The sequence below is a fragment of the Montipora foliosa genome, chromosome 14, assembly GCF_036669935.1.
Source record: "Montipora foliosa isolate CH-2021 chromosome 14, ASM3666993v2, whole genome shotgun sequence".
In the NCBI taxonomy this organism is placed as follows: Eukaryota; Metazoa; Cnidaria; class Anthozoa; order Scleractinia; family Acroporidae; genus Montipora; species Montipora foliosa.
In genome coordinates, this window is record NC_090882.1 from 12,592,157 (window position 1) to 12,616,156 (window position 24,000).

Sequence of the window (24,000 nt, forward strand, 5' to 3'; positions counted from 1 at the left end):
CATGTTAAAAAGCGAGTACACATGTGCTTTGGAGAAGAAAGATTCTGAATCTCGTGCCTTGGAGGAAACTGTTAAGGGCTTACAGGCAAGAATACGTGAGGCTGAGAGAGAGGCTGATGAATGCAGGAAGACAACTTCTTTAGCTTTTGAAGAAAAGGAGAAGTTGCACTATGATGTTTGCGCTTTAAATAAGAAGCTCGTAAAAGTACAGCATGAAAGAGACGCAAGCCAGGCAGATTTGGAGAGGATAAAATATGGGTTGAAGAGATATTGCACGGCTGAAGAATATGAAGAATTACAACGGATGGATTTTAAATTCAGTGATGTCAGTGAGGTTGAGGGAACTTCTTCATTGCAAAGAAACAGTGAAAGTGATAAGGACTTTAAAATGGACAAGTTTTATCCTGTATTAAAGAAAGCAAAAAAAGAAATTAAGAAATTGAAGAAAGACAAGGGAGATTTGGAAAGTCTCTTGAAAGAGAGAATGTTGCAGTCGACCGAGAAGGAAAAATATTTAAATAAAAAAATAAGCAAAACACTGAATAGTTTGAAAGAAAGTGAAGTCAAGATTTGTGAATTAAAGGATAGTTTGGAAACGCTCACGGCTGAGAATAGCAAGTTTATTGCCAAGATAAACGAACTTGAAGGTCAAAGGGATACTATGCAAAGACAACATATTTTCGAGATGAAAATAGGGAAGGACAAGTTGAACATTTCTGAGGAGAGTGCCGTGTTGCAACAGGCGAAATATGCCGAACTACAAAGGGAGCATGAAAGACTACGCCACGGATACAACGATTTGAAGAAGTTTTTGGATTATACAATGGCAACCAAGGAAGATGGACTGTTTAATGATGATCCTTTCCACAGTGAGGATACAGTTGGATATGCTTTGAAAGTAAGGTTTTGTAATAAAAAACCCCTCAGCTTAATATTAGGCACAACTCGAGTTACATGTGCGTGTGGAATTTTTTTCTTCGTGGCCCGTTTTGAGGAGGTAATAGGGATTAAGATCTACGACAGAGCCGTTCAGAAAAACGTCACCTTAATGAAATATAGTTTCGCAATTCCGTCTTGTGCACGTCGTGTAATATGGACGAAGTATCCTAATATAAATTAGGAAGAAACGGTCGCAACAGTATCCTCACGTTGTGATCAAAAACTCAAATTTCGTGATTTCATGCTAGACTGAGAGCAGTGTCTTTCCTCTCCTAGACTACGCGGGCGCGAGAGTGTTACTATGAGAGTGACCTACGCCACGCTTGCTGGTAGCCTGGACACGAGATTTATCCTCCCTCTCCCCAATCCCTTCTCGGTTTTACCCAAACGTTGACTTCACCCGCGCGTTGGATGGACGACTACTCGCAGTCTAATTTCATGCACGTGCAACGCGATTATTTTTTCTCGTTTTAGCCAATGATGTTATTGTTTGTGACGTTGAGACCTTGCACTAATCAACCAGGTTGCAATGGTTGAACCCCAACGTTCGACTGAAACATCCTTTTATCAACCCGATTTCAGATTGATTCGTCTTCTCCAAGGGAGCAGCTTAAAGCTGAAAGGACAAACGGTGAAGACTTATATAAAGAAAGAAATATCCTTAATGATGACGCATGGAAAAGGAAGGCCGGTAGCGAAGACGTTTCTATGCAACACCTGCAGGTTGAAAATGAGGATTTGAAAGAAGAGATAAGGGACAATCGGTACGTTTTTACTCACAGCAACCTTTATTGCTCCCAAAGGGCTGGTTCCGTAATAATTTACAACATAGTATCTTGAAAACGTCTATTTAGAGTAACCTAATAATTGGTTTAAATATATAAATGAATCAGTTACAAACTGTATAAAAATGGTTCCTAGCTTTGGATTTAAAACTGTTTAAGCTTTCACATTGAGTGACAATTTCAGGAAGAGCATTCCAGCATTGAACCGCTTGATATAAAATTCAGCGACTGGGAAGTGGCAACCAAATCCGGTGAAACGTATAAAAATAACCACTTAAAGCATTGATGGGAATAAAACAGCAAACGCAAAAGGAGGTAGGGGTGAGCAAAATGGAAGACGATTAAAGTGGATCATTGCAATTAGGGTTTTTGCTAAATGTTCATCCCAACAGTTTTTCAAAGCTTATCTCTGTTGTTTGTAACTTCAATTATGTGTGCTCGTCCCGAAGACTTTCATTTGTGTTGTTTATGTGGAGCAGGGCTGGCGCAGTGGTGAGAGCATTCGTTTCCCATCAATTGGCTCGGGTTCAATTCCCAGAATCGGGTTCACAGCGGAGCTCCGCGCTCGCGAAAAACCATGGTTAAGAAAATATGGTAACCCAACGACATAAAAATTTTGGTTTTAGCTATGACGTCATCATGCAACCGTCCGTACGTACGTACGTCCGCTTCTCCATGTACACCAATGTAACCTGTATCGCGTGACCATATCGCGGGCTTAAGTTTAAAGCTCATCGAGGAGGCCAGACTCGTAAAAATGGCCGCCTCAGTGAAGATCGGCAAACATAATTGCTTTTATGGACTGTTCGAAGTGATTTTTCACGAAAAAATCTCTGCTAAAAGATGGCAAAATATCAGAGAAACAATTTAATTCAAGCAATTTTAGAACGGTCGCTGGAAAATAACATCGAGGAATTACTTTCAACCAAGAGTGAATTAGATAAGATTGTTGATCTTGCCCCAGCACAGTCACAAATGGATCTGTTTTTAGATATACTTTGCGCGCGAAACAAACAAAGGGCCACCAATTTTAATCAATTAGAAGAAGCCATGTCACGCGTGACTGCTTCTGCCATATTTTTCAGGGACGTGGCGACTGATTTTCGCGGGAACGGGTATTCTAAAAGTAGACCCGTTTGTGACTATTCTGGGGAGCCCACCTACGCCATAACAATAATCTTATCTAATTCACTCTTGTTTTAACCCTAAAAATAATAAATTGAACTTATTTAATTCACTATTTATAGGGCTTTCATCAAACAGCTTATGACGAAGAAAAAGGGACATGCTCAGATCATTCACAAAATGTTCACGGAAAATCAATCTTTGAAGGTACATAATTCACCAATGATTATATTTAATTAAGTTATAGAGACTGATGTAGGTTATCTACTGGCGAAAAAATGAGTTTTATGGGGAATTATAGTTCAGAAATTGTAACTTGAAAACTGCACGAGGAGTTGCAAAGTGCAGTGATAGCAAAAAGGGTTTCTTAAGGGTAGGGGCTTAGTAAACCGCGTACTTATTCTTTTTCTTTTGCCATCTGAGCTTTAGAAGGAACATCACTCAAAGTAAAAGTAACATGTAATTTCAAAGAATGCGTTCGTATCTCTTGTTTGTCACCGCTGCTTGTGTGTTGTTCCTTCTAAACCGTGTACTTTCCTTTGTGGCGTCCTGTTTCAAAGCTAACAAAGTAACTCTGCATCCAGGTAAGACTAATGAGTTATCTTATTACACTTCTCTAGAAAAAAATCGATTTTGATGATCTTTCAATCAATATTATTGATATAAATTAACATAATATTAATATTAATATTAATATTAATATTGATGGGCCTCAATTTTCAAATGCATTGTCTCATCACCTGCAAGTGTACCTCATCACGTCACCCTCCTGTAATGATGAGCTTAGACTGCGTAAAATTCTTTATAACCCAAAATTAAAATTAATCAAATAATTTTTTTCAATTCTTATTTTACGTCTGAGCTAAAAAAATTCTTTTACAGACTCAACTGAACAAGGCATTGGAGGTACACCGAGACCATTTGCTTGATTCTGATGATAAAATATCCGGCGTGGAGCCTGGAATCGATGGGACTACAACTCAGGAACATCGACAGAGGTTTGACAAGGACAGGAAAATGACCAAATTAAAACAAGTGAGTAAAGACCGTGCACCCAGGTGCGCACCCAGGGCTACAAGTTGATCAGTTCACTGGCCCTTGTAAAATAAGGACCTTTATCTTTTTTACCATGGTGACTCGGGGATAATCAGAAAAAAAACCCAGTCCTCCTTTGTTGTCCTCGCTTATTGTTTTCTCATAATGTGGAAATGTTGTCTGAGCAGTTGAGTCTAATATGAGTGTTGCCGTTTTTCAGTCCATGCGTGACACAGTTTCCTCTAAAACACATTGCCTTGACTTTCTCTCCGTCCTTTTCTTTTAGCCTTCTGACTTTTCTAGTGACGAAGAAGATTCGTTTTATCTTCACCATTTGGACGACGTTAACGACATGAGCTTGAGTAACGTAAGATTGATAATACCTCTTTATCCGTGTAATTTTAGAACTCATTAGGCGAGAATACAGTGATGTGAAAGATGAGTACAGCCAAACGTAGGACAATTTATATTGTCTAAGTTGAAGATAGGAACGCCGTCCCTATATTTCCGTACCTTGCATTGTTTAAATATTTATGCTAATTGAACTCGGAGAAACGATTCATTACGAAGTTCGCCGGACGAGGTTTTTTTTTGCTAAAAGTGTTTCATTAAACGGCATGAGAGTTCCCACGGTCTCTTTGTCGATGAGGACAACGACAATAAAGACCCTGGGAACGAGGTTGACGAGGAGCTTACGGTCCAAGCGCCAGTGGAATTTGTCAGTGGTTTTCTCTGTGTCGAGACGTAATGGTTGTGAAAATTGACTGACTGGATGGCGAACTGAGTTTCCATTCATTGCATGCAATAACAATTATTCGCTGGCTTGTGTATTACATAATTTACTCTACAGTGAGATTACTTTTATTTTGTTTTAGGATTAATTCAAGAAACAGAGAGAAATGCTCCTTTACCGCCTTAATTACAATAGCCGGGCAAAACTCCTCATTTCCTCGGTAGTGGTAAAATAAACTGAAATATCTGTGTTTCCTCTTCGTAAAAACCTTTGTGCTTTTGTGGCGCAGTTGTGCACCATGCAACCGTTAGAGCGCTCTTCGCTTTAAAATCACTTTTGTTAAATTTTATTGTGTTTTGTATACTTTATCATTCAGCACTTCCTTGACAAACCACTCCTAAATATTAGGAAAAATTAACCTCGAGCAATTTTAAAATTTCGTGGTATTTTGTTCCATATCTATTGAATGTAACTATTGAAGAATGATACGAAGAATTATACACACTGAAAGGAAGGCAAACGGCGGCACCCAGAGATTTGCAAGATACTTCAAAGACTGTTTGTCGGTTCCTTACTCCGTTCAAAGATTTTACTACGAGTATATAATCCGGTTTTCCCCTCTCTCCAAAAGCCAACATTCAATATTTCGTATATATCCCCTAGTAGCCTTAAGGGCTCTTGTACACAGCTAGATATTGAAGAGTCTTTAACCCTTTCACCCCTTTACTGATGCAGGAATGGCACAGTGGTGAGAGCACAGCTACTCCCGCGTTCATTTCCCAGACTTGGCGTCATATATGGGTTGAATTTTTTGTTTCTCTACTCTGCACCCAGAGGTTTTCTCTGGGTAATTCGGTCTCCCCTCTCCTCAAAAACCAACATTTTTGCTTGATTTGCGTTAATTGTTAATTTCAGTTTACAGTGTTCCCAATTAGCGCTCCAGCGCTAGAACGACTAGACACTTATATAAAGTTCCTCATTACTTTCTATGTCCGTTATGAGAATTTCCCTACTACCGTTAGGGTCTGGAACAGTATTATTAGTAAGGCCGCTGACCTCTTGCCAAGAATCATTATATAGATGGAGGGCAAGTACTTGGAAAATAATAAAACAATAAAATTAAAACCCAGGTGATAAATTTCTTTTTCTCCTCAACAGTCTGCTTGACAATGTATTGAGCCTCTGACGAGAAAAGTTCTATTTGAATCACTCTCGGGACTTCATTCAACGCATGTTTACACCCGGCGTGTCCCGCGGGTTCGGTTTACAAGTGTCGTTTTCTCAGTCAGTCCTAGAAAAACATCAAATTTATTTCGTCTTTCTTACAAAGAAACCAAGCAAGCTTGGAATTCTTGATGCTTTTCAAAGATCGTATGATTTGTGTTTCCGTTTTAATAGTCTCAAACACAAACCTCGTAGAACTTTAACTAGATGCTGGTTAGCATCCCTCTAAGCCCTGTTGTTATGATTAATACATCATTTCAAAAAATAATAGTCTAGCAAAATGTTGACATTTAATGTGGTTATAATAAATACGTATACTTGAGTATGTACAGATGTGGCTACATAAAATATTCGAGTAGATAATCATACAAAAATACGCTAGTAAAATGGGGTAATAGCAACTTCAGCTTCAGTTTCAAGAAGGGTCTAAGGGGAAAATCGTTGCAATGGGAAGATATCTAGCTGAGTTCGACGATCGTAACTTACTCGGTCGAAGCAGCCCGAGTAAGTTACGAACCAAGAGGGGCATAAAATGAACTGCAAAAACAAGGAGCCGTAATTTGGCCTGAGAAAGCGAGGATAGTAAGACGGCGTCTCTAGCTCTTTCTTATGAAGCAAAAAAAGGTCAGATGCGCAGTTCCGTAGAATACGACCCACTCAACGGGCCTATGAAAGTGCTCTAAATATCTAAGACGTAAAATAATTAGTTTCACTTCGCACACTTCGCATTTGGACTCTTAAGAAGACGGGACCAAGCTTAACCTTGGTTATTACGCACTCGCTTGTCTCGCTTTTTGATAAACGAAAAAATAAAATTCCTCCTTTAAAAGCATTCAAGCGCAGTCCAAACAAAGAGACGCATACAAATTTGCACTCTAAAGCGATTTTTAACAACGTCTGTCATCATAAGGATAAATGGCCGTTTCTCGTCGACAGTTTTGTTGCCTAATTGATGCAAAAACAACAATAAAACTCTTTATGCCCGCGTAAGATTCGGTTTTCACTAAAATAACATTTTTTACAGCAAGTGCTACTTCGATTTTCTTAATCAGCGGCTTTCCGCCATCTTCAAATGCCTTCAATTTGTATTAACCTATTAGAGAAAACTTGCTGTTTTTTTGTCCAATCAAACGCAACCTCGTTACTTATCTTCACACGCTTTCACCGTGCTTTAAACTGGCCACCCTTTCACAATCCGATTTTTAAATGACATTCATTGCTAATTTAAAAGATCTAGTCCATTTCAAAAACAGAAAACTTCTTTTTTTATAAAAGTAGCTTGAGTAGAGAACTGATTATTATGCTATCATTTAAAAGCTACTTAAAGAGTGTCTCTTGTGTCATTACATTCCTGGTGAGGAAATCCAACAGAGTTAATTTCTCAGACATATCTTCTCGTCTGATTGTATTTTATAAAGACGACTAAACTGTACCGTGAATAATAAACCCAAAGTAACTGATTTTTATCGACCTCGATTCCGTGGTGATTTGGTTAAGGTCAAGTTTCCTTGAAGGTCACATGTTACTGTAATTGCGATCACTTAACTGTCACATGTCCATACAGAATTCTCTTAGTTTGATTGATTGACAGTATCTTATCAACGAGCCGTGTGCTACTTTCAATTGGGTTTTGGTAAAATGTGTCACATGTCCTTAACAAAAAATGGTGACCCTTTCCATTTTATTCCTGTGTTTCTGTACAACACATCTACCATGCTGGTGCCTTTAGTCGGCAGAGTGGTCCTGTCTTTTAACTGGTACAAGGCCGTGTCTGTGTTCTCGTACCAGAATCGATCCCCGTCTCGAAGTACTCGATACTGAAGAGCGATAATGCGGGCGAAAGTTTCCCCTACACAGCCCCCCTCCACATGTGGTTCGGCCAGTCCCCCAATCCATAGATCAATATCGTCTACGCTCGAGTACACTTTCTGTAACTCCTCATGGACGGTCTTATCAGGGGTTATGTCTGCAAACGAAGTACGCTTTGGCAAACCCACACCCTCTCGCACGGTGTTGTAATCTGGAAGGCCGTGATCTCTTCCTCTTTGAATATTAATAGCCACCAGATCAAGCCCCATCGTATTGGTTCCAAATAAAAAGTTGCGTACAGAATCAGAAAATTGCAGATCAACTTTCTGAGCCTTCTGTACCATCATTCCACGGATCAGCGGCTCGATGCCTCCCTCTCGCAGCACGCGTCCTGGGTTGAAGTAAGCATCGCGAAGCGATAAGTGGCCGCTTCCAATCATGGTCCAGTTCTCGTCCAATCGAGGCATTATGTTCCCAACTTGGCTGTGGCCGAATCTAAAAGCTGCAGTACCAAACTCGTTGAATATACCGACATGGATCGAGGAGTTATAACCTTTGTATTCTCCAAGGTTCTCGTACTCTTGAAGCCCAATGACCGTTGGAAGGAACTCGGTCCAGACAATTTTTTGCCATTTAGCACGAGTCAAGGTGCGAGCGTGGTTGAACAAAGTTTCGTCATCCATATTCTGGTACCTAGGCTGCTGGAGAAGATCGTCGCAGATCCGATTGTGTTCACGTGACCACAGCGTGTGAAAAGCGATGAGGCCAGGTTGCACGTTCACTCGGTTGTCACCTGACACGAGCATTTTGTCACGAGGTCCGTTGAGCAGGTTCAGGTTTGTGAGTTCCTTTTTGTTGAAGTCGATGATGTCGCTAGATTGATGTTTAAGCTTACCATTCTCCATTGTTCGCAAAGCCAGAGCTCGACCGTCATCAGAGCCGTACACAAGCGAAAGATCGATAAAAGCTGTGACCTTGTTCACCTAGAAAGAAAGATCATGATATTACTTGTTGGAATGGTCTAGCAATTTCTGTCGAAAATAATTACCGAGTTTGCAGAGTTCTGCATTTTCTAGTGTTAGGAAAGAGTAGCATTGAACTGCAAATGATAGACAACGTAATCTCGTGTGGAAAACAGCTGGTGAACGTGACCAGAAACTGGTGTACAGAGTGTTTTCACTCACGCGATCAGTAACCTTGTTTTTCCACCGAAAAAAAAGAAAACGTTTGCATGATAATAGAGCTCAATTCCCTGAGGATTACTTTGGGACACCAACATTACCGTTTTTTCGTTGTTTAGGAACACTAACATGGCCGTCGTGACCTCACGTGAGAACACTCTTTATAGACTTTATTCCAAAATGGCCACCATTTAAATATTCTTTTAAATTTTGAGAACGACGCAAAAAGGGCTAATTTGTGTAGGTAATCATACAACTTCGAGTTTAATTTGGAAGTAATTTGCAAAAGTGGGTTTTTTCAAAAGTATTGCGGGCTCATGCAATTTGAGCTTTTTGAAAAACTCACTTACGCAGATCATTTCCAAAGTGAACGAGGAAAGTCCTATGATTACTTTTTAATATAATGTACATTACAAAATTACAGAGCAAATTCCGGTTCGGAATATTGACGCAAGCCACGACTTCAAGTTTAAGTTCAAGTTCATGTTTCACGCCACCAAAACAAAAGATTCGATTGGTTCTTACCAAACACTATTGTTTATTAGCCAATGAAAACCGACAATTCTGTGAGTAAATTGCACTGGAATTAACTAATTTTGCACTGCATTAACTCTTTTTGCTCTGTGATTACAAAAAAATTGCACTGCTCTTAGGCAATCAGAATCGAGTAATTTTGTTATGTATATTATTAGCAAGTAAATTCAAAAGAATGTGTATAAGGCCTATCGAAGCGTTATTAGGGAGGGAAATTAATTTTATACCCGTAGTCTCGCTCCTCCAGGGGCTTTTAGGGACAACGTAAGAAAATCATAGAAATAAACAATCCAGGTCTCTCAAGACTTTAAAGTTAGTAATGGTGGACCATTAAGTAGGAAAATTCCAGTTAAAATAAGCAGGTATCTTTTTGAAATCAAGGATTAAAACTTGGGTCACTTATGTTTAGTTAGCATAGTTTTGAAATCTAAAGAAAAATGAAAATTGATTTTTTGGGCATAGCAGCACTTTAAGAAAATTACAAACACTCAATTTAAAAACCTCTAACGAACTCGACAAAATAACAATTTTTGCTCCCACCAAGTGTAAGTGTCGTAAATCGTAGTAAGCAATACCTGTTCTCTTGGTCTGCCATGTAATTTTCCACTGGTTTGCATGATCCCGGATCGTCTGAATCGCATAATCTCTTTTCCTGAACTATGCGGGTCAAACCACGGATCTCCTTCCGGAATGGGAATGCCCAAGTTATCAGTGGTCAGGAAATTTGCATACGGTGTAGCAAAGTCGGTATCGTGGGCTAACATCTGACCAAAATGCATGTGGAAGTCATTGAGGCCGGGCTCGCTGAAGACGTCAATCCGCTGATCACAAACGACGTTTGAAATAAGTCGTGGGCTCGATCTGTTTGAGCCCGCGGGCGCATCGAAGCCATCGTCGTAAGCTGAGGGGAGTAGGCGTAGTAGCGGCATAAATGGTTTTCCCCAGTCGGGGTGGTCGGGGTTGTTATTGACTGCATCCAAGCGAGGGAACTTTTCTGCCAACTGCTCTGGGGAAGGAGGTGGAGTGTCCACTTTGGTAACCTGAAAATCGACAATTAAGGTTCACAAAATCAGATTCATGAAGTGGGAATTGTAGGTCCTTATATTTTAATGCGATTATGTCCTACAATTTAAAGCATTTTCATGACACGCAAAATGCCCACAACATTGAATGGATATCGTAACAACTTAAACCCCCTAAGGACTTACAGGGACAATGTCACGATATTTTGAGTGTTTAACTGTAATATTGTTGCTGAGCGGTTATACTGTACGAACATCCGACGCTCCACGGTTATTTCAGACTCGTATCGTGAATAATAGTTATCTTCAACTTGATCCCACAGTTTAAAAGTTAAACTTGCACGCATTGCGGTCTTGTGTCGCTTTACCTTGACGTTGACTGTGGCGATGGCTGAATTCACACCGTCACTCACAGCATAATTGAAGCTATCTTCACCAGCAAAATCTGCATCAGGGTAATACGTCACGTGCTTGGGACCCACCACCACTTGCCCATGCGCTGGTGCCCGGGCGACCTCTTTTACCAGTAGCCGAGTACACCTTGGTGACGACTCACTCGGAGACTTGGTCTCCTCCACAGCATTGCGATGTCCCCAGATGTCCCGAACGGTGACCGAGGAACGACGAGTAACGTTATGGATAATACGAGTATTGTTTGTAACTGGCCAGTAAACGCGGATTCGGAAGGTGTCTTCGGTTTCCGAACCTAACCCGAAATGTGCGACGTATTCGCCTTGACCGGAGAACCCTGATACACTTCGAATTTCGCGCATGACTTCTCTCTTCAGTTTCGGTGAATAGAGATACACCATTGCGCCGATGCTCTCCCTATCAACACTGGCCTCAAGGACAGTGACTCGAATGTAATCTTGTTTATTTCCTCCGATATTGCGATAGAAAACCGGCCGATTTGCATTATTGGAGATGAAAACATCCAAGTCGCCGTCTTCTTCGTAGTCGAAAACAAAAGCACCTCTTCCGTCAAAAACATCGGAGATGCCTTTTCGAAAACCGGTTTCCATAAACCGGGCAGACCCGTTATTGTCTTCAAAAAACATGTTGTCATAGAGACGCGTCGGCGTATGGTGAAGAAAGTCCGTGTCAGTGACATCCGGGTCATCAAAACCATTGGTGTGAATCAGGTCCAGGTCCCCATCATTGTCGTAGTCGAAGAAAGCTGAGCCCCAGCCCCAGTTTCCGTAGCGAACCCCAACCTCATCCGTTCGATCGGAGAACTTGCGTCCACCTTCGTTTCTGCGAAAGTAAAACAGTTGACAAAGTAGATATTTAGTTTGTGGTGTTCTGTGATTAGTTTACAAGATGGGATCAAAAATCTGTCAGAGGTTTTTTGAGTAACTGAATAAGGATTGATTTTGTTACCCAAAATCCCTTGAGGGGCCTCATTAGATTGTTTGACTTTTTGCCAGTAAATTGGTTTAGAAAATGTCATACATGTCCAATACAAATGCGTGATGAGATTCAGGGTACTGTCACAAGTTGTCTCCTCAAGCCCGAGAACTTCATACATTACTTTTTGGTGACCCAAGTTTTAATCCTTGATTTAAAATAGACACCAGTTTATGTTAACTGTAATTTTCCAATTTAATAATCTTACTAATTTTAAAACCTTGAGGGAGCTAGATCGAAGAGAAAATGACGTCAAAGACTCATTAGTTAAAGAACGGCCTGCTCCCGTCTGACCTTGTAGCTCAGTCGGTAGAGCGGCGGAGATCTAACCCGAAGGTCGTGGGTTCAATTCCCACCCTGGTCAGAGTTTTTCTCTGTCCTTGTGTGGGCCCATTTCCATCAGTAGGGCTAACGCTCACATGGTTCATATGGGATTGAAATCTAGCACTTCACATTACACTCTATTCAGTTAACTCTGAATTAATATGCAGCACGGGAGTTTCTGGATTTCAGACTTTTAAACCTGTATTTTGCATATATAATAGCTGGGTTTACACGCTGAATTTTTAAACTAGTGAGTAAATGACGTCACTTTCCCTAGTTCCAACCCTCTGAGGTCCAATCGGTCAGTTTTGAACGTGAGTAATTTACAATTAAAGTAAACAGCCTTTGAATAAAAAAACAAAGCTTAAAACTTTGCTAGTCAGCCGTTAAGCAAGCACACTTTCAAAATCTGAAGAAAAAAAGGAAGTGACTTTTTTATCATAGTCGCACTTTAAGGTAATGGTTAGAGGGTCATTTTGTGACGCCTACACCAAGTAACGAGAATATCATCAAGCAGCAGAACATGCCGCAACGATGATTCACCACCAAGGATCCTTCAACCTGATAAATTAAACAGTCCCCTTTACTACACTCCATTTAAGATCCCTACAAACCTATAAAGCCTGTTTCCAGTGTGGCCAAAAATAAAGCCCCCGCCAAGATACACATCTCTAAATGGCTCCATCTGTTCTTTCGACATGTAAATACTGGTAACAAACCAGTCTTGACGTCCATCCATATCATAGTCGGCCACTGCAATGCCCATACCATTCTCGTCCGTGCCTAAATTCGCCTCCTTTGTTCCTCGGGTGAATGTTCCGTCGCCATTGTTCCAGTAAACATCACTTGTTCTAAAATCTCCGGTGGTGACAAGGTCTTGGTATCCTAAAGAAGTACTTAAATCGTTATCAAAACAGCCAACCCGTGTGTTAAGTTGGTCCCCGATCACCAGACTTACTGTGCAAGAGATCTTGCATACTTAAAAATTACTGGTTAGGTCATGCTTTAGTTAAAATGATCCCATCATTTTAGGCTCTGTAAGTTTGCTAGAGGGGGACAATTTTTTTGTGAGGTGAACACCCCCAGAAAGCAGCTAAGAAAACTATTGGCCTAAATCTATGTCATTATTACATATTTGGTAAAACGAACGACCCATTGGAATGGGGTTTTTGTGGGGGGGGGGGGGGAGGGGCGGGTGAGGGCTTAAATCAAGTTATAGAACGTGGGAATTTCTCACCGTCATCGTCCAAATCTGTGAATAGGGCTCCCAGCTTAAAAGGTCCTGGAAGGATATCCTTTATCAACCCAGTGTTCATAACACCGTAATAGCGAACATCTACACCACCAAACCTGTCCGCGTCCACAGTGGGCTCTGCGGTTTTGGCCAATCCTGCTCGTTCTGTCACGTCTTCAAAGTGTCCCGGCTTGCCCTCCGCGCCGAGGTTTCTGAGCAACTTGACGTTTGAGTGCGAGGCGTTGTTGTAATCGAAACTGAGGTCGAGATGCGGTAACCACTCGGTTGTATAAATATCCAGCCAGCCGTCTTTGTTATAGTCCCCAACTGCTATGGTCATGGTGCTTGTTTTGTAGGGGGGTATTTTAGGCTGCAATGCGAGGCCCCTCTCCTCAGCCTCCTCTGTATAATGTCCCATACCGTCGTTTACGTACAGAAAGAATCTGCTTTCAGCCATAGTACCTATGTACAGGTCCATATCACCATCGTTGTCAATATCTAACCAAACTACTGCTGAGGAACGATGGAAAGCGGTTGAGCTCAGGTTAGCTTCGGCCGTGTAGTCTTGGTACGTCCCGTTGCCAAGGTTACGCCACAGTTGATCTGGGCCATCCATGCGCGCGTAGTAAAGGTCCATGAGCCCGTCACCGTCATAGTCAGCGGTTGCTGCAGCCCCCGAGCTGATCTCAACTATGCAAAACGATCCAGGAATCCAGATTTTCAGGTTTGGATCAAACTGGTCGAACAGGCAGTCTGGTGCTTTAGGTGGCTTCTGCTGGATGGCTGTCATGCCAAGAATTTCGGCTATTTCCTCAAACTTTACCTGCAGAACGAAAACAAAGAGCAACAACTTTTTGTCAGATATTAGAGCCGTTTATACGCGAACTGGGCCATTTATACGAGTGCGGCTTACATAAGACGTATAAATGATTCATGATTCATTGCTCGCGCTCGCCATTTTTCTCGGGAAAAAAGGAAGTCTGGGGTATAATAACGAAACAAGCTCATGCACAGGAGTCGTCCAGGGCTTGAGCAAGCTGCGGATGACTCTTGAGTACATTTATACAAATACTTTCAGGTCTAAAGCAAGCCGCGGCCAAGATAAGCACAGCCCAAAACCCCGAAGCCAGGATAAACCGCGGCTTGAGCTAGCTACGGATGGAGTAAGCCGTGAACTTCGATTCTGTATCATTAAATGGGGTGTTCGCGTCTTTGTAAGCCGCGGCCTGTTTTCTCTCGTATAAACGGCCCTAATGAATTATACTGAAGGCGTGGATGGGTAGAACATCTCTTGGTAAAGCGGACTTCGTAGGTGACGACGAGGAAGACAAGGAAGAGAATGATAGAGTTAATTAAACGATGATTGTGACAATAACAACAATGAGGAGAGTTGAATAAAATATGTTTCTTCTAAGAGTATGACGTTTCAATCCTCGGAAGTGACTGTTAATTCAGCTACAAGTTAATTTAAAACTAGTAAGTGAACATAGGATTTCAACGATAGATCCAACAGCCCACTTTCGATATATTAAATTTTAGTCCCAAACAAAACTTAAAAAGGTATCATCTCAAGACTCTGGGGAATAAACTCATACAAATCTTTATATTTGTTCCCCAGAGCCTCGAGATGATGCCTTTTGTTTAGGACCGAATTTTAATATATCGAAAGTGGGCTATTGTTAAAATATGAAACATTAATAAACTGATAAAGATGACGTCAAAATGTGGTAAGAACAAAAAAGTGGCACACGAGGCGATAGACGAGTGTGTCACTGAAAAGGAGAAATGATTTTGAAATAAATGTCCTCCAAGACAGATTCTTGTACCTGTTTATCTTCAGAGTAATGCTTCTCTTCTTTTGTTATACACACCGCTGATCTGTCCTTACTGTAGTCATTCTGCAATACTGGAATGTGCAAGTGTCCATCTTCCGTAGTCATGCTGACTTCATCAGATTGTGCCATTATAGTATCGGACTTCGGTCGAACAAGGATTCTAGCTAGAAGCTCTCCATCGGAAGTCGTGGTGAGGTTTTCATAAAGGTACGAATACACGAAGACATCTTCGCCTGAGAAATCCATGTTAGGAATGTACGTTGCATGAGCATCGCACAGTTCGTTTTGTACATTGAGACTCCCGTCCGACGCAGTCGCAAATGCTCCATATTTAGGCTGATGGACAATGGCGACTTTTGGCGCGAGTTTGATAGAAGCCTTGTTGTACTTGAGAAAGTCGAACGTCACTGGCTCGTCTTCATCAGTTGTTATGGTGAACGAGTCTTCCAAACCTAGAAATGATATCCTTGCTTTTAAAGGTTGAACGATGGTTAAACTTGCACCAAGGGTCCATTACACAAGAGCAAGAATCTCGTATCAGGTTCGTCCCCATCAGAGTCAGAAAAGTGTCTATTTTTAACCAAAGTTTGCCGGAAAATAAACAAATCGACTTTGGGTTTGAATTTGGTACAAAATTGAGTTAGCCGATTTGGTCTATTCTTTATTTTCCCGCAAAACTTGGTTTTAAAATAGAGTGATTTCACTCACATAATCAGTAACTTTGTTTTTACACCGAAACAGGAGAAAACGGTTTCATGACAGAGCGAGTTTCAATCGAGTGTCGTAATACCAAAACCAAAGTAATTGCTTTGGCCAATCAAAAGGTACGGAGACAATCCAGTAAACCAATCAAAGCTCGAAGTAATTACACGTAGCCGACACAAAGCGCGGGAAAATGTGCACGCGCGAGCCAAGATTGGTTTTGGTTTCACTTCTCATTGGTTGAAAAAGTGGCGCGAGAACTTTGAACCAATCAGTGAGTAAAGTAATCATAAACCAAAGCAATTCGCTAATTACTTTCGACACTCAATTGAAAACCGCTCTAATAGAGCTCAATTCCCGGAGGATTAGTTGGGTACACCAACATGGCCGCCATTCCGTTGTTTAGGAAAACCAACATGGCCCCCGTGACGTCACGTGAAAACACACTTTTGACACGCTTCTTACGCATATGGGGACTGGGTCAATTTGGGTAAATCTTACTCTTGGGTGATGGACTCTTGCTCGCAAAGGATCAACTTGAACTCGCAATAGACCATTTTCCAATTCTCACGGCTGGACTGGATCTAGCATGGAATGGAGGCTAATGCGTGCAAATCTTTTCAAACGCAAATTAATTTGCCCGCATTAGCCTCCATTTCATGCTAGATCCAGTCCAACCGTCAGAATACGAAACTGGCCTATTGGCCAATTCCTAACGGGCTTGATAGCTCAGTTGGTGGAGAAAGTGCAGGTCAATTGCATGGTAATGGATTTGCCTGAATTTTTTCGGGCTCCGTCCTTTACAACTGATTAAATTGCTGGACTAACTGTGATGATCTTTCCAACTTTCACTTCGTGATCTCAAGTAAACAAATACATCACTTGGGAGCGTAAGCGTTTTTGAGACGCGGACGTCAACCGGAAGAGAACATTTTGCTTACCAGGACAGTGGTGTCTCCCAGATTTTTATACTAATCATCTCTAATGGAAAAACCATACTTAGTAATGTAAATGTGTTTGTGTAAAGACAAGTTAAAAGGGAAAACAGCTCACTTCCTGTTGCTGTCCGCTTCTCAAAAAGGAGCGTGCTTGAAGCTCCCTTCTATCTTGAAGTAAGCTTTGCCAATGAAACGTTCGTTCAATCACAAAAATAACGAAAATAGCAAATCACATCAACACAATAATACAAGTAACGAAAAATTAATACTACCAAAAAAAATAGAAATCTTTAATATTACCACACAAGTGAATAGCGCTCTCCTCGTGCCCTGATTGGCTAACTCGGGGGAGATTATCCAAGTACTGTTCACCTACGAGTAGCCGGCGCGCGAGATTTGAAATTTCCGACCACATTTTATAAAACTACAGTGGTTTTTTGGTTCGCTTTTTATTCAACTTGGGTGGTATATACTAAAACAATTCGCGGCTCGGTAAAATTCCACCACTATTCACCTCCACTTCGGTGAATATTTGTCAAATTGAACGAAGGAGAAACTGGTGGACCCTACGATAATTCACCAGTGTCCAGAAATGCTTGGTAAAAAACGTTAATAATAAATGATGCGTGCTTTAACCAAAACCAAGGTCTTACTTTAGCCCATCACAACGAACGCTGTCACTTAAATGGGCCAATCAAAAGGCAGACCAAATACATGCCGCGGGTACTGAGTTCGTGCAACGCATAGGACAAGCACGTGACATTTTACTGGTTTTGCTTATTTGCTTCCCAATCTCATTGGCTGAGATTGTGATGCGAGTTTTTTAAATCAATCACTGGGCGGCGCAACGCATAATCAAAGCATTTCCAAAATTACACTCAATTGTAAAGCGCTCTTCAAGGAAAAAGCAACACAAGAAAGAACTTCCCAGTTGCTTTGAAGGCTGGTTTAGTCTAACGGCTGACTAAAGGAGCTTTTGCTAATAACAATAGGGCAACCATAATACGTCACAATTATTCAAGATGGGGGCGCCCGCGAAATTTGAAAACAAAAGTGGGCGATCCTAAAACTTATTTATTTCGGATACAAACACTTTCTTTGAAAATACTTTAGACAGACTTGACTGTAACGGTTATTTCCTATGATTTTAAGTTATTTTTTGTTGGAGGTTCCTTTTAAAGAGTTGGAAGTGAGGGCTTAAAAGGGCGGAAATTTCATACATTGATCTTCAGGTTTATTCCAAACTAGACATCTTCAAATTACGTTAACCCCTGAAAATGGAGAAAAGAAGCTTAAGGGCTTTTAAATTACACCGTTAAAAAACAGAATCAATGCAATTGGGGAAAAGAAACAAAAACTAAAAACAATTTATTCAGTTTTATTTTGATTAATTTACCAATTCGCTCTGACAATGGGCTAACGTTCGAAACGTCAGCTTTCGAATTTCTTTGCGGTGGTTAATTTTCAATATGAACTCAGTTGATATTTCACTTCCCCACCGACGCAGCGCCAAAAGGTCTTGACAAACTAAACCCTTTCATTCATTTTGATTGGCTTTGCCCTTGTTGCAGTAGCTGCTAATCAGGCCAATTTATGTCGCCCAATAAATCACACCAGAACAACTAAACTGTGTGCCCTACTCTGAGCGTCCTAAGTGAGCAGCGTGTGGCTTCTTTTTCCATCGATCGTTCCACAGTGTTTTAAAGCAAGTCAGTGTTGTGAGACGTTAAAAAGTAAGAAACGTTTTCTCTGACTCATCTAAAATATCATCAACCAAATTGTTATGTTAAGCGCCAATTTACATCTGTTCTATTCGGCACCTTTCAAAAGCGAAAACTATTTCATCCATAACTTAAGTCGTACAACGTAGTAATCTTAATAGTATCAGCTGTAACCGAGTAAAGGGTTTTTAATGTCTACATTAATAAAAACTTGAATGGATGCTTCTGAGTTGTTTCCAACGTTTTATGTAGACATAAATTGTTTGTTTGAGAAGCATTGCAATCAGCCATCAACAATTTCAGCAACTAAAGCCGCAAATCATAGACAATTTTCCAAAACCAACTTCCAAGGATATGATTTCATCATGGACTACTTTTAGTTCCTCATTTCCGACTCATAATATTTTAGCAGAAGAAAACCTTATTTTGCCAAGTGATTTTTTAGGCTTAATACTGTAGGTTGCCCTCTAAACGTTAAATGCTCGACCGAAAATATTTACTGACGTCAAAATCGAGGAAAGGCTTTGCCTTCCATGGCTTAGCTTGTGTGTCTTTCCTAGTGTCACAATTAATTTCAAAGCGCAGTTTGGTGAAGCCTAACTATGATTTATCCGTTAGGTGTTCATGAGTCAGAGAATGCTTTCCCAGAGTCAAGCAATGACAGGAATGATTTTGTGTTTTCTAGAATCCTATGTTGAATTTTAGGATTTGATACTGAAAATAACGTTATACACAAAGTTTTAGTTTGCCCTCCGAGTAGCCCCTCTGATTCCCCGAAAAACAACACTTTTTTTAATTCAAATTTTTTGATTTGTCCTCAGTGACAAGTAGTTCTTTAATGCTAAATAACTTTGCACTGAAATAAAGTTTATTTACTCTTTTTATTACTCATTTATTTGTTCTAGAAAGATCAGTTCTCTACAAGGTCGGAGCGCTGCAGTTTTTTAACAGCTCTTCAGTCAAAATGGTGCTTGGTGGGTAAGCATTCCACCGTCTGGTTCAATGATGGAACACAATACAAAACCTTGACGCTATTTCCGGTCAAAAAATTGTCTAAGCTAATACTGAGCGAATATTCCATATCTGTCCCTGAATGTGCTACAGAAGTTACTCAGTGATAGCTATTTCAAAAGTTGCAATCGGTTCGATGTTCACCAAGGACGCAAATGTGCCATTACTTAACAAGAGAACTGACTTTGATTTTTCGACGACAATCAAAATATCGAAAAATAATAATCCGCAAATATTATCCTGCATTCTGCATACGAAAAGATACGACGGACATTTGGCATGATTTTGTTGTCATCATTTGCAGAGAAGCAGTGTTTCAGTATTAATGTATGATTTCGTTGCCCAACGCAAGCGGACTTTTTTTTATATCAGTCACGGGTGAAATGCATGTAGAAATTTTCCGAGATTGTATCTTATTCCAAAAATAATCCCTCGTCTTTTGCTCTTTGTTGAATTTTCTTTCCTTGGAATTGTCAAAACTCGCGGTCAGCCGAACTATAAACTTTCGCTTTAATTTAGCTAAGCCAGAAAATCTCCGTTTTCACCATTGACATTTATTTGCTGTTGAAGAAATTCGCATTCATCTCTCGAATTGTTTCTTCAATTTCCATCGTTTTCTTCTGTTGCATTTTGTCTTTTTCCGTCTTGAAGTTAATTTGGTTGTTGAAGTCTAATAATTGTCATTAGGTGTTGTAATATTTCTGTGACACTTGCGCTCTCATCCAATCGTGTTTACAGTAACATCTTGACAACTTAGATTAATTTCGTTTAATATTTGGGGCCCTTCTGTTTAAAAGTTTAAATACTTAAAAGCTTAATCTTTTTAGCGTGGTCTGACGAAAAATGAGTTTGCACATACTTTTTCTATTAACATTCCAGTTGCTATATTGTTATGATAACTATAAACTACAGAATAAATTTGGAAATTTAAGCTGCAAAGTACACCTTGTTTCATCAACTCAAAACGAAGATATCCTTTGGAAAGTACTTAATTACACCTTCGACTCGATGTCAAAATAACAGCAAAAATGAGCACTCGATTTTTTTTTTGCAAAGACCAGTTGCTCATTTCCCAATAATCACATGCGTTGTTAAAATGTAGACATTACGTCTCGAGATGCACTCGGAAAACTCTTGGAAGAAGAGCAGATATTTTACAACCATGCTCACGTATTTTTGGTCTGTTTACCTTCCTACGTTTGCAATATGTTTAGAAAAAAAGGAAGAAAATGTTGGTACATGTTTCATATTTGTTCTTTCGAGATTTTAATATACTTTGATTTACAAGTGGCTTTTGTCGCAACTAATATGGCATTCTTTTAAATTTGATAATCCGGCGAAGTTCGAGAGAGCCTTTAAATGACACTTAACTTGAACACAAGATTGTCCTAACTAACTAATTTGTATTTGGAAAACAGGAAAACTCGCAACATTGAACTAACAACAAAAGAGCTTTCAATATAATTAAAATCATACCTAAAGTCACTTCGATACAATGACTGTAAGGAGTTTAGCAAAATTAATTTCTATTTAAAGACCAAAGACGCCTTTAATAACCTCTACGAAACTCAGTCAAATATTCATGGTAGTGATCCAATGAATAAGAAGATAAGCGTTGCCCATGTATTGTTCCTTTTCCTTAAACTGAGAAATAATACAGCATAATTTAATATTTTGGCTAGTAACGAAGTACCAATTGAAGAAAATTAAGAAAAAAGACCCTTTGTAATTGCTTAAGTTTTGTAACTTTACAAAAAGGAAAGTTATCTTCCTTGCTGTTTAAGCGAAATACGTCGGGTCACTTATGAATGCGGTTGCATTAACAAAATTCGTTTAAAAAACCGAGACGGGTTACTTACATCCCTTCCTGCCTGAAATTGCTTTCGGCGAAATCGCGAGGGCCGAAGGAATGGAGTGGTTTCTTTGTATTTAATAACCACCGCACATTACACTATATAAGAATGTCGCGGTTCAAATGAGGTAACTTTTCCGACGTTTTTTTCCGAAGTTCTCGAAATTACAAGAAACTCTTCAATGCACAAACGTTGATATTTTAGTGTAACTTCGATGGCACAAAGAAATCGCCAGGCTACTGGAAACTGTTACAAAAAACTCGATCATTTAATCAACTCAATTAACTAGATTTTTTTTTCGTTTAGAATATCGAGTTCAATATCGAGCGAAGAGCTTTACCTCGATCAAAGAACTAAACGACACAATATTTACTGGAATTTTAGGTTTATATATGTTTTCTTTTGTAAATGGCCCGTCCAATATCGCTAAAAAGAGTTGGAATTCCTTCAGCGATAAACGATAACTTTAACGTAACTACCAATTCACGTGGCATTTACTTTGTGGGTTTTAATGTACTTTCCTACTAATTACCCGAACGTTGAACTCACAAATGCCTGTTCAGTTTATTTAAATGTTGGCTAATTTTATTTTCCTGAAAAAAGGACCAACATTAAACACTCTATTTGCAAATGAAAGTAGATTTATTTACTCAAAACTGAAACCGGCGACTTATAAAGAACTCAAGTTTAAAAAGCGAAATTATTACGCTTATCTTACATTCGTCGTTGCTAACTTTTAACACTGTTTTGGACGATGGCCGCCTTGCGAAGTTCTGAAACACTGGTGTTCTTACGCAACAAATTAATTCAGTATTAACTAATTAAACTGTATTTTCGTTCAATTAAAATTGCCTCCTGTCTTGTAGCCCGGTTCAACCCTTCTTCGCAGCTAGGTTGTGGTGATTTAGTGGTTTGTAAATGCGAAAAACGCCTGATCGGCCAACGGGATTGTCTTTGCAAAAGTATGCATGGCTCTCCTGTGCTCTTTGAAGCAAATCTTTTTCCCTGGCAGCTTTAATTTACTGGTCTCTTACACTTAGAGATCGTGAAACAGGATGCTTTTGTTGGAAAATAATTTAGAACTGAATAACCACAACATCCTCCGAACAATTTAATATCTCTTCAACATACTTCGGCAACGATGACTGGGAGTAAATCAGCGAAAAAAGAGTATGGAATGAGCTTGCCTTACCATGAATTGCTGCTCTGGCGAAGAAAATGACGAACACGAGAAGCCGCATTTTCGAGCTACGAGGCGTACCTGTGGTTCAAGACTGTTTTCCTCGAGACTGCTTTCACAGTGTTGGTCGATAAGTCTTAAGAGACCCAATGCCCACTGAAATCAGTTTATATGAATAAACGCGCTTTCGCTCTTATATCCGCTGGCTCAATGGCAATTACTCCGCCCCGTTTCCGCCTGACTTAACATAACATTGAAATTCATCCCTCAGCGGTCGTGTAAATTGTAAGACGCGAACCAAATCACTTGATGTCGAACTCTATTGTGGTTTTTCTTTGTTTGCACTGTCCTGTCTCATTTACAAACAATTTATTTTTTTTTGTCAAGAAAAACCACTGAAGAACTTTCCGTAAGAACATTGCAAAACGCTCCTGTTTTTCAGCGCCTTGTTATTTATTCCTGCATCCATAACCTACGTAGCTTAATTCTCAGCTCCCTGGGTTCTTCTGCCAGCTATGCCACCCATCCGCGCCAGGGACTTCAGAAGCGTTTCCTGGTCTTTGTGTAATTGAGCACAGCTTGAAAGTATGTCATGATTATTCTTAAGAGATAGCGCAAATTTGGCGTTCACATTTATTTGGCACCTTCAGGTCGAAATCGAACCGAGCCACTGAACAACATCTAAAGTTATTTCCGATTGCCATAATAACGAAGCGACTCGAGACCGATCGTAAATCAACGAAATGTTAGAAACAGAAATCCCTTATTCCCAGTATGACGTGTTTTACCAAAAGATTGTCTGTTGTTTTGATTTTTCTAATTAACAAGTGATTTTTTTTCGCATCTAATCCGTCGTTTAACAGGTGATTTCTTTCGTTCTGTTTGTCTTGGAAAGAGTGGTCGCCACTGGTGCTATATTGGATTGTCTATGCTTCAAAGATGCAACGGATTTCTTCGAGTTCAAGCTCGCCGCTGATAGCAGTTGCTTTCAAGTTTTAGCTCTTGTGTCGTCAAATGAATCTCTTAAAGGAAGGATTGGAATTGCCGTGTGCCCTGCCCCCAACAATGATTCACTGATCCCACTTCTTAGCAAGTTGCTGAAAGCTTGAAAATACCGGATATTGTTTAACACGTGTAAATTACTCTCCAACGACGAATTATTGAAATACACAGCATTATAAGCGGGAAACCATTCAGAATACCATCTATCAAACAACTGCGTCCATCCAACTTCTATCAAATAAAGTCAAGTTTTCCAACAATATTCTCTCGCGTAACAACTAGCTACAACTAGTATTCATGTTGCTAAAAAAAAGGCCGTATTCTAATCTATTATTAGGCTAATCAACGCTCTGAATTGACTTTCGCTAGTGTTTCATAGACTTCACACTTTAATCCCTTCTATTTC

At 40.0% G+C, this 24,000-nt stretch overlaps 3 protein-coding genes across 4 annotated transcripts in view; 2 read left to right on the forward strand and 1 right to left on the reverse strand.

Annotated features, from left to right (window-relative positions):
* LOC137984439 (uncharacterized) overlaps nt 1-1,120 on the forward strand; it is a 2,259-nt gene extending 1,139 nt beyond the window's left edge. Inside the window, exon 1 of the mRNA XM_068831613.1 lies at nt 1-1,120. This exon is cut by the window's left edge and continues 1,139 nt beyond it. Within this exon, the coding sequence (XP_068687714.1) occupies nt 1-1,120 (1,120 nt within the window).
* Nucleotides 1,121-1,621: 501 nt separating this feature from the next.
* Nucleotides 1,622-5,765, forward strand: LOC137984348 (uncharacterized). The gene is made up of 5 exons (XM_068831502.1): nt 1,622-1,703; nt 2,972-3,056; nt 3,732-3,884; nt 4,171-4,251; nt 4,760-5,765. The coding sequence occupies exons 1-5, from the start codon at nt 1,648-1,650 to the stop codon at nt 4,763-4,765; spliced, it is 381 nt and encodes a 126-aa protein (XP_068687603.1). The 5' UTR covers nt 1,622-1,647; the 3' UTR covers nt 4,766-5,765.
* A 141-nt stretch (nt 5,766-5,906) lies between these two features.
* Nucleotides 5,907-22,803, reverse strand: LOC137984347 (uncharacterized). Of its 2 annotated transcripts, none has more exons than XM_068831500.1 (7): nt 22,605-22,803; nt 15,179-15,639; nt 13,356-14,175; nt 12,733-13,003; nt 10,756-11,641; nt 9,941-10,405; nt 5,907-8,633 (listed from the first exon to the last, which is right to left on the reverse strand). In XM_068831500.1, exons 1-7 carry the CDS (start codon nt 22,651-22,653, stop codon nt 7,485-7,487), a joined length of 4,101 nt encoding a protein of 1,366 aa, XP_068687601.1. In that variant the 5' UTR covers nt 22,654-22,803; the 3' UTR covers nt 5,907-7,484. The 2 variants fall into 2 exon arrangements, with proteins under 2 accessions (XP_068687601.1, XP_068687602.1); XM_068831501.1 differs by having other exon boundaries at nt 22,674-22,782.
* Nucleotides 22,804-24,000: the final 1,197 nt, after the last annotated feature.